The 11,437-nt window shown below is 33.7% G+C and overlaps 1 protein-coding gene across 1 annotated transcript; it reads left to right on the top strand.

Annotated features, from left to right (window-relative positions):
- Nucleotides 1–8,838: 8,838 nt before the first annotated feature.
- On the top strand, nt 8,839–11,019 carry LOC123668221 (serine/arginine-rich splicing factor 4-like). Its single transcript, XM_045602006.1, has 3 exons — nt 8,839–8,972; nt 10,180–10,430; nt 10,674–11,019. Exons 1-3 carry the CDS (start codon nt 8,839–8,841, stop codon nt 10,985–10,987), a joined length of 699 nt encoding a protein of 232 aa, XP_045457962.1. The 3' UTR covers nt 10,988–11,019.
- The last annotated feature ends 418 nt before the right edge of the window (nt 11,020–11,437 follow it).

The following is an 11,437-nucleotide window of genomic DNA, read 5'->3' as shown; positions in this document are numbered from 1 at the left end:
TATTTTAACCGACTTCATAAAAAAGGAGATTTCTTGATTCGACCGTACATATATATTTTTGATGTTGTTTCTGTGTCCGCGGATTCTTCGTTGTTTATGAATCGATTTTACTAATTATTTTTTTTTTTTTGTTAGAAAGGCGATATTTCAACCGTAGTACCGTAATAAGGAAACCAAGATCTGATGATGGCATCATAGAGAAATCGAGGGGAATCTTCAAAAATCGTAGTGGTGACTAGTGCGTTTGATTACGTTGTATCACTTGTTGATGTAGTTGAAGTGGGTTTTTTTTATGTTTATCCCAGAAATAGGTTTTTTCGTCAAGTAAGTTTCTTCTATGATAAATAATTAAACTTAATTTATAACAAATATAATTTAGTTTATTACGGATCTGACTACAGCACGTTAAGCTGTCGGTCACGGTTGTTATAAAAAATACCTAATAGCGATTTTTACTCATAGTAGAGAATATATCCGCCAACCTGTAGTGGAGCAGCGTGGTGAACTAAGCTCCAATCCTTCTCTTACATGGAAAAAGAGGCCTATGCCCAACGGTTTACAAGGCTGAATGTAGAATGCATAATTTAGATAATGAAATCATACTGCAATTTGTGTACCTTTTGTAAGATTAAATAACTTTTTTATTGAAATTACGGCTTCACTTTACTTTACTATACATATCATTTCTATATTCTAAATCATTGCCTTTGGTAATTAATATATTTCTCGTTGTACACCAAAGGATAAAAAACTGTGTGTGTACTTATGTACGCACGTAAGAAGTTATACTTCATTGGCTAGCTAACCACACATTCCTAACTTCTTCGTTGACTAGCTAAATTCAAGGCGTCGGTTTTTTCGTGACGACATAATTTTTACTTAATGCATCAAAAGAGGTATAACTTCAAAAATATTTTTACCATTTAAGTGTCTAGTGGTTTGTATTACACACAGTCGCAATTGTAGCTATGTTGGTAAATATCTTCAGTATACACATACCGTATTCTGTTCCCAAGATCAACTTACATCCAGCCAGAGCGGGAATCGGATCTAAAACCCGAGGAGCAGAAAGCACTCTCAAAGGATAACCTACTCAGAGATATTTATAGCAGGTTAATTTAATTAATAACATAAAATTTTATTATTTATACAAATAAGGAATTCATAAAATAACGTGTAACAAAAACACAATTTCGGCTAATAAATTTTCTTAATAAGAATATATATTTTTTTCCGTTATTTTCCAATGACAAGTATAAGATAGAGAATCGTTTTGCGTGCGACACGAAAATGTGAACAAGGTAATTATTTGTATTTATAATGTTCGAGAAATAAATAAAATAACAGGCGTATTTTATTTACAACTTATTGAGAGAAATAAAAATTATTTTAAGGCGTCATTTATATTATATTTATTGTAGAAAGTAGTATTTTATTATGTCTGAGCTATAGCGTATATTGGAATGTTTCTTGTACAAAATCAAATGCAGTTCGACTTGGAAGTAAGCCATATAGAAATAGTTATAGCCCAATAATACTATTTTCGGGAAAGGTTGTGTTCCTTTTGTGATTAACATAGCCAGAGCCTGGGATGCTCAGTGGAGGCAGTGAGGGCAGAGCCACGTACACTTACAGCTAACCATCGGCTGAATCGTACGTTTGCGTAATGCACTAGTGCTATAAAAAAGAATGAAATACTAGCTGACTCATGCGAGTTCGCTCTTACTTCAACTCATTTGAGTTGATACTTACTGTAGCTCTGTAAATATTGTATCACAAATACAATACCCGTAAAACAAGGTTCTACTCGGATTAATATAGGTTTTTCGCAGATATAGGTTATAGGCTAGATCGATTCTTCGCCTTTAAAAATCTCTAGGTATATTATAAATTTGAACAAATTTTATAGAGCCGTTTTCGAAAAAGATATTACTAATTTTGCTTTTTTGTTAGATAATACAAAATATATAGAAACAGATAAATTTATGGTTTCTTTTATTACTAACACAGATATTTCGATTAAAGTTTTATATTTAGCTATTTCAAAGAGGAGAAAGTACTAACTAGTTACCGTCAGTAACGTTTGCAAAAACCGCGAATATCCATAGTCACAGCCATCCTTCGTCAGCTAACACCGACAACAAAGATATACTTACATGCGCCAAACTATATTCGCAACATTTAATTCATACTTCTTGTTGATAAAAAAAGGGTTATTCGAGTGCAAAGATAAGTTGGTATTTGTGTATAAAAGATGTTTAGCATTTGTCATGGCGCGTTCGCTTGTTAAAAGTGTGACGCGGGTCCCTGACGAGGGATCATTTTGTACGAAAATATCGGCTCGTATTCAAATCTTTTACATCTGTCGCGATTCATGAGATTGCTGTAATGATATATTTATATTTTTTTCGTAATGATGACATTCACATTATGTATAGAGTTGAAAAGATCGTTCGCAATCCTTTTACATAAAATCACTTTTCTATTTTTAATACATATAAACTTATGTTACCAGCGTGGTAATTATGGGCAACACACGTGTTCACGTCATTTTTGGCACGAGCTTGTGGAGGCCTGTGTCCAGCAGTGGACTGTATGGAAGTGATGATGATGAGTGATGAAACTTATATTATTGAGATGTAGTGACGGAAATCTGGTTGATGCATATGCATTTAACTACAACGCAATTCGTGGTTTAGACGTACTACAGGTATAAAAGTAAAAATATGGAAAATAATTTGGTTTCACTATAGATTATGTAGCCTTCCAAACAATCTTCATCCACGTCAAACGATTTGTTTACATTAGTATAACATGAAAAAGAAACTGTAAAGACGCCTAAGCAGGATTCTTATTAAACATAATTTGGCCAATTTTATGATATAAACACTAAAAAAAGACTCAAAATGTTTAAGAAGAACTATAATGGAAAGCAGACGAATATTCTTTATACGGTGCATGAATGGAATAGGCTGAAAGGACGTAGCTTGTGAAATAAAATTAAATGTAAATAAAGGAAACCCTGCAAATTTTAATACAGCAAAAGCCTTCCATTCTCAGCGAAGATATTCAAGAAAATACGGTTTAAATTCGCTTGGTACTAAAATTTCAAGGTACCTTTTTAAATTAGCAGCATTGCAAGCGGGTCTACAAAGGCATATTCGTGTAGATCCGGGTGGAAAGTTAGTACAACACTCAGAGCGTCATTAGAGGGTGGAGTGCGGCTAAGTGGCAAGTTGCCTGGGGTTGGGAGACTTGAAAGAATAGGAAAGGTGTGAATGTTTCTGTTGAGACATGTTAATGTTTGGTTATTTCAAACAATGAATTATTCAAACTTACGTAACACACAGTTTCTTGTGACCATTATAAATGTGAATTTACTTAGTGAAATATAAAATTACTGGAACATCACTTTTTTAAGTCAGTCTCATATACGTGTGTGATGATATAATCGTATCAGGTAGGGATTGGTTATTGTATGGTGCATTTTTTAAAACTTTGACAAGGTTTAACTGAGGGAGAGCAGGAATTTCCTGCTCAAAATATGGAGCAGCCCGACTGGTAGTACCGCGACCTTACAGAAGATCACAGCTAAATAATACTGTTTCCAAGCAGTATTGTGTTCCTGTTGGTGAGAAAGGTTACCTGAGCTCCTGGGGGAAATTGAGGATATGGACCGCAACGCTCTTGCGATGTTGCTGTTGTTGCAGACGTATATAAGCTAATGTAGTCGCTTATCATCAAGTGAGTCGTGTACTTGTTTGCCGATCTATAAAAATAAAAAAGGCTGCTGACGCAGTCACGCTGCTTTCTGAGTGAGAGATTGTGGGTTTGATTACCGCTTCGAGTCTTGGTGTGAATAATAAAAACATATAACTGTGATACTAATAATCAGCTGTTAGCAAAAACACAGGCGTTCAATACCCTTTAGAACAGGTTACCGTGCACTGATTTTTTATGTATTAGGTAGCCGCTTAGGAAACAGCGAAATCTAAGTAATAGGGCAGAAATTATTTAAAACGCAAGATAAATGGAAAACAGAAAGTGCTGTGCGCAAAAGAAAACAAATCAACGTTTGCTATATTTCTTAGTAAAGAGTAAGCTTTCAAACGCCTATAAACACTGGTTGAGGTTCAGACCATATTGATCGTATAGTTCTCTTGAGTATTGTTACCTACAAATTTACCCCACTGGGGTAACAAGTACCATTACATTCGTCTCGCCTTACCCCCGCGCATTTGGACCACTGTTCCTTTTGGGCCCTTGAACGAAGTGATTTGCTATTGAGACGGCTAAAGCTTTGATATGAACTTATATGAGTAGGTATTTAGTTGATTTTTTAGTTTCAATTTTAAGGGGTCTAAATACTATATGGCATATGGCCGTAGCCATAGGCTTAGATTAAGATTTATATTATCAGTACTTTTATACTTATATCTTCTGAATATATTCCATAAATATTTGGGACTCTTAGAATGTATATATAGCTCTTGAGTTTTCAGGCAACCTTAACACCCTCTACACACGAAAGCCTCAAAAAGTCTGCATATTCAAACTTAAATAGCACATTTTTAAATGAATAACATTTTTACAAAATTCCCTTTTCCTCATCTCAAATTAATTCCAGATACTGCGACCCTAATTAACCGCTTTAGGTGACATATCATAAAATTAAGTCATAAGCGAGAAAGGTCAAAAGTAGATTTTAGAGTAAAAATCTTAATTTAATGGACGTCATGTAGCGGAGAGCGATTTTATTTTTCAATACACACAAAGTTAGAAATACACAGTTGTTAACGAATAACCGACTCTATTCACTACATATAGAATCTATAATTGAACGATGTTATTATGTATGTGAATTTCGTTTAATTACAAAAATAAAATTGTACAGAACGTGCTCCGCACATGACAGGTAGCATTTGCAGTTAATTAGTGCGATTTGCAATTTTTAATGGTTCAAAACTTAGCAATCAGCAAACCATTTTCTATTTGCCTTCACATGGAAATCGAATAGATTTAAATATGCTGGTTTTTCATACATTTTATATTTTTTGTTTTATTTGTTTAAGATATTTCATTCTCTTTAAACGCCGACGATCAAATTTGTTTGACAGAATCGCTTTTTGAGATTCAGGTTTTTGTCAAATAATGACGTCTCGATCAAAGCCAGTGTTAACCTAATTTGACAAACATGTTTTTGTTTAAATTTTTATACTCAAATATGCTGTACTTTGATCATAATCTTGTTTAAAACAAACATTTTCGTACATTTGAAAACTATTTTTGAAAATCGAATGAATTTTTTCATTAAACACGACACGTAAGTTCTCATATTACGTTTCCAATGAACCCGTTACTAATCAAAGCATTAAAAAAAAAAAAAAAAAATAATAGTTTAACTAAATTCATAAAAATTGACAAATTACCAAAATACAAGATTCAGTTATTAAGTCAAATACCACGGATTATCTATTTGTTATTTCTCCAATCTAAAATGCAAATTAAACAATAATCTCTAATTAGTTTGCTTCCTAATTTTCATTTTGTTTTGTATTTCAACTTATTGTATCTATATCTCAAAAGCTATATAATCTCAAATTCGTTTTTTTTTTATACAAATAGGTCAGCAAATAAGCGTACGGCTCATCTGATGGTAAACGAATACCGTAGCTTATGTCTGCAACACTAGAAGCTTTGCAAGCGCGTTGGCGATCCTACGCCCAATTCCCCCATGAGCTAAGGTCACCTTACTCACCAACAGGAACACAACATTGCTTCTTTAGGTCAAGGTACTACCCCAGTCAGGCTGCTCCATATTTTGAGTAGGAAATTCCCTGCTGTACCCTACCTCAATTAAAAGTTTTAGGTACGTTGATTTTGTTTTTTGACATTAGTATTAATGATGATTTAAGTGAATTAACAGTATTATAAATACTAAGGTATAGAGACATACAAAGGTCAACGATCTCCGAGGAATACCAAAAAGTATGCAATTTACAACGTATTTGTCTTAAGCGTTATCACGCCTTCACATAAAGGCCTTTTGAATCTCGACGTGGACCAGTCAACATACTGAACCCATTAAGAGCACTTTACATTTTATTACATTTGCAAATCAAATAGAATTCACGTTTCTCATTCATTCGACAAGAAATTAAAGTGTTATTTTGAAGTGTATTATTTTAAAGTCTTTTTTTCAATAGCTTATTGACACAATTTGTAGTGGCGTTTAAATCATATTGATTCGCTTCAGCCTGTAATATCCCAATACTGGGCATATGCCTCTTTTCCCATATAGGAGAAGGATCAGAGCTCAATAAAATCTTATTGATTAAGTCATCAAAAATGGTGATCTCAAAAAACAACTTACCGGGGCGAAAGAAAGCTATTATATAAGTAAGGATTTTGAATTGTATTTAAGAGGGACTCGTATTAAAAAGTAACCCAATATAGCGCTGACAATACTAACAAAAGACGAATACATTTTTAAAACACCTTTAAAAAATTCTAATTTTTTTTTTTGTTAATACACGTACCAATGTAGTATTCCAAAGAAACGCGTGGAAGAGGAGAGAGCACGTAAAAAGGTGTATTACGTGATACGATAGTGAAACACAGAGTTGTACTTTCAAAATTTCATATTGTCTTGTGAGAAAATGTTTTCTTAGAATAGTAATGGCAATGTGTAGAATACTTGAAACAAAAGTTCTTGTATCATTTAAATATTCAAGCGCTTTATATTTAAAATTTAAAAAGAGGCTTGATTCATACATAATAATATATGCGCATCAGCTCCGGCGCCCCGTATTACCCCCTAGTCCTTCTTAATAGTCATTTCAGCCTATCACAGTCCATTGCTGGACATAAGCTTCCACAAGTTCACACCAAAAATAGCGTGAACTCATGTGTTTTTCCCATAGTCACCACGCTGGGCAGGCAGGTTGGTGACCGCAGGGCTGGCTTTGTCGCACCGAAGACGCTGCTGCCCGTCTTCGGCCTGTGTATTTCAAAGCCAGCAGTTGGATGGTTATCCCGCCATCTTAACTTAATAGTAAACGACGTTTTTTTTTTTATATATCACACCCACGTCTTAATAACTGAATGTAAAATGTATTCCTACGTACTAATTATTTAAAATAAATACGATCAAATTCGTGAGAGCTACTCGTTATAATATTACCGTCTGCAGCTTCTTTCGTTAAAAGGAACTCCCGCAAAAGCGTTTCGAACTATATTTTATACTATGCGAAGTATGAATGAATAATTTCACTGTGAGAAAATTTTTATATTTAAATTTATAGACACGAAGTTAAAACACTAGCCGTTAATAAAGTATAGCAGACCTCAATGAGATGGAGTTGAGTAATATTAAAATATAAGAATAGAAGGCGAGGAAAGTTGGGGAACGGTATGCTACTTAAAAGTTTATTGAGATACAGTTCATGGAAGCGGTACACAGGTACAGATGGTTTTATTATTTTAGAGCTGTCCGTCTGATGGTAAGCGTTACCGTAGCCTAAATAGATGCAACGCCAAAAGCATCACAAACACGTTACCGATCATATCCCCGTTTTTAACAAAACATATCTGCAGAAACTTTGGGAACAACTGGAGACATCTTAAGCGTTTTATGGCATAATTGTGTTTGCTGGCAAAAGAAAAAAACCGACTTCAATTACATCGACAAGTAATACAACGTAGGTAGACGCAAAAATAGTCAAGGAAATACGCATTATCCAAGATTACTCCAAAAGTCGTAATCAGATCTCGATGAAATTTAAATGTGACCACATGACGGCTTTCGATTAAATTAAAAATCATCAAAATCGAGTAAAAAATTATGCCGATTTTTGAGGGTTGATAATTCTGTTTTTGTTGGAAAGGAGATATCCCAAGTGTGGTACCATGATAAGGAAACCAGTTGATGATGATGAGAGAGATCGAGGGAAACCCTCGAAAATCGTAGTGACGACTAGTGCATTTGTTAATTTTTTTTCGTCTACTTACGTTGTATTGCTTGTCGATGTAATTAAAGTCGGTTTTTTTCGTTTGCGAGCAAACACAATTATATCTTAGCAAGTGTTTATAAATAAACAATTTTATGCTCCTATATTATAAAGCAGTATTATATACAGTATTGTATTTTATATCGTTGAAATATTTTAATAATTTGTGCTGAAATTGTTTTCTAGGCGTTATTATTTTCAGTCGTTTTCAGAATATTTGACTCCGTGTACCCTTCACAAAACTTCGGAGGGGAGTAGTTAAAATTTTCTTTTTTAAAGTGTTCCACAAACTCAAAACCCTCTAATGGAGGGAACCATTAAGCATTCATCGATTCCTAATTTATCTTACTTTTCGATTTTTCCTCCTTTCAAATCGCTAACTTAATAGCGAGCGGTTCTTACCCACGATTCTACTCCAATTATAAAGTGTCGTAAATCTTAAATTTATTGTTTTTGTCCCAAATTAGTAAGAAAATTGAACTCCGATTTCGTATTAATAAATCGTTAAATATTCTGAGCAAGGATAATCGAGATTTTTATAAATCTTTTTGATATAATCTTGATACTTTTTTTAACATTTTTTTTGTTTGCAATTTCTGTTTTAATTCTTTGAAATATTTATTTTCACTCAATGTAGAGTCAGAAATAAACATTTAACCTCCCATAAATTAGTTACCTGTCATGTACAATTTTATTTTACACCTTCTTAAACAAATGTAACTGTCAGTTATTTTAAAAGTAAAATTTGACAGTGAAATAATAAAACCGTAACAGGAAACTCAAGTTTTAGCAAAATATAAAATATTTACAATTTACAACTCATGTGCTAATGGAAGACTTTGCATATGCATACCCGCCATTCCCTCAAATGCGTCCACCAGAAATGGAATACCCGGACCATGGAGACGGATTCAGAGAGTATTACGGTTTGGATCCCGTTAACACTGATAGAGAAGTTAAGAGGTAATTTATATTTTTATACATACATAATATTGTTGGTTGGTTACGGCATTAAATAATATAGCCACACCCTCTCTTTAAGAAGTTTTTCAAAAATTATTTTCGTTTTTTATGTTTTAAGCATAGTTTGTAGTTGGATTAAGTTAAGAGAATGCCACATTTTGCCTATTTACAATGTCGTTATGTGTTAAATAAGAGCGTGTCTCGCCATCAAACAGCAAAGTTTGGCGAGGACAATCAAGCTGTAAGACCATTGTAATTATTTTTGAAATAAAAAAAATTAAAAAAAAGAGGCCACTAAGGGATAGCACAGTTCCACTACCACCTTGGAACTAAAAAAGCCGACAGATAGTGGGATAACCATGAACTGCTGGCTTTGAAATACACAGGCCGAAGACGGGCAACAGCGTCTTAGGTGCGACAAAGCCAGCCCTGCGGTCACCAACCCGCCTGCCCAGCGTGGTGACTATGGGCAAAACACATGAGTTCATGCCATTTTTAGCACGAACTTGTGGAGGTCTATGTCCAACAGTAGACTGTGATAGGCTGAAGTGATTGACATACATAATATTATTATTATATAACGAATATTAAAGAACACTTAAATATGCCAGACATTTTAGCCACGAAAGAAAAAACTTTGCTTATTTTTTTTACGATTTTTTTTGTACTCGTCTTTTGTTTTTTATGTAATTTTGGAAGAAAACCTTTCAAACTATGTTTAAATGCTTACTGTCAATAAAGTTCAGTAATCATTCATCCTTCAAAATTTTCTTTCTGTTATAAAAATCGGTTGATAAATTAGATTTGTTAAAATAATTGATTTTTCTTTTTTGTATGAATTTAAAAAAAGATTTTTATTACTAGTGACTCAGATTTACCTCGAGTATTTTTCCTAATATTCCCTTTTATTTTTGCAAATTTTCGTTAACAAGATTTTATAAGGCGTTGTCTCTATGGATGCAGTTTTGCTTATAAATAGACCAGGAATTGGTCATGAAACAAGTACATTAATGTACATTTGAAATTATATCTGTTAAGTGTTGTATTAATTAGCGATATTTCTTGAAATAAATAATAAATGTGTATTGCAATGTTTTCAAATTTTTATCCGTATGATTAACTTTTTAGATAAGTGATTTATAATTTTAGTCTGAGTATTATTGTTACTATATGTACTAAGCTTAAAAATAAGATCTCCTTTTTTTAGACCCAGCCGTTCGAAACAACGTAAAGTCAAACGTGATACAAAACATTCACGATCAAGGAGTTTGTCGAGTACCCGATCCCGGACGGTATCCCTGGACAGATCTCAATCCAGGTCTAAATCTCGATCAGTCTCCCGATCCCGGTCGCGAACCCGCTCTCGAACCCGCTCTCGAAGTCGTTCTGGAAGTAAAAAAGAATTGAATTTTAAGGAACCAGGATTTTTAGATGCGTTTCGAGTATTATATTTGACCCGTAAGTTTAAAACTTTTAAACCTAATTTGTGAACCATATAATATAAAATTATCTGTACTAAAATAAAATTTCACCTAGTTTACGTAAGATTACTAAAAATTTCCAATCTGTTTTTTATATTTTTTTATATCGTTAAAACCTTCTAAAAAGTATTAGTAACATTTAAAAAAAAATCCAGAAATTTTCCCCTAGAAACAAGTTATGGAATTAATTTTTTATTTATATAGTTTATTTATTTTCCAGCAAGCAAGCATAAAAAGAACGAGTCTAAATACCTAGCAACGAGGAAGCGACAAGATCGCATACAAGAAATACTGAAAAGCGACGGTCTCGGATCGAAACGTTGGGTGTTCTACCCGCGATCCCGGGCCCAGACTGCATCTGTCCCAGTTTCAGATCCGCCCCGGGAGAACTGTGACCAGAGGGTCAAAGTTGACGGGGATTTCTTTAGGAAGTATAAGAAAAGCAAGCGAGTGGACGCCGACGCGCCAATAGCCAAACTCAAACGATGGGAGTTGATTCTCTATAAGAAGCTAGGATTCATACGCGCTGTTTAGTTTTGTGATTGAATAAAGTTTTCATTCGGGTGTTTTTTGTTATATTATTTTTATTAATCAAACGTTTATTATTTTTAGCCGACTTCAAAAAAGGAGGAGGTTACTCAATTCGACCGTATATGTATATATATATTTCTTATGTATGTTCGGGGATAACTTCGTTGTTAATGAACCGATTTTGATTATTCTTTTTTTATTGGAAAGGAGATATCTGTGGTGTGGTACCGTGATAGGAAACCGAGATCTGATGATGGGGTCCCAGAAATCGAGGAAAACTCGAAAATCCGCATAACTTTTTACTGGGTGTACCGATTTTGATGATTTTTAATTTTTAATTTAATCGAAAGCCGATGTTTCTCATGTGGTCACATTTAAATTTCATTGAGACCTGATTATTACTTTTAGAGTATTTTGGTTTGATAATACTTTGGTTTGATAATACGTATTTAC

Source organism: Melitaea cinxia, chromosome 3 (assembly GCF_905220565.1).
Source record: "Melitaea cinxia chromosome 3, ilMelCinx1.1, whole genome shotgun sequence".
Lineage (NCBI taxonomy): Eukaryota > Metazoa > Arthropoda > Insecta > Lepidoptera > Nymphalidae > Melitaea > Melitaea cinxia.
This window is presented reverse-complemented; position numbering and strand designations above follow the sequence as displayed.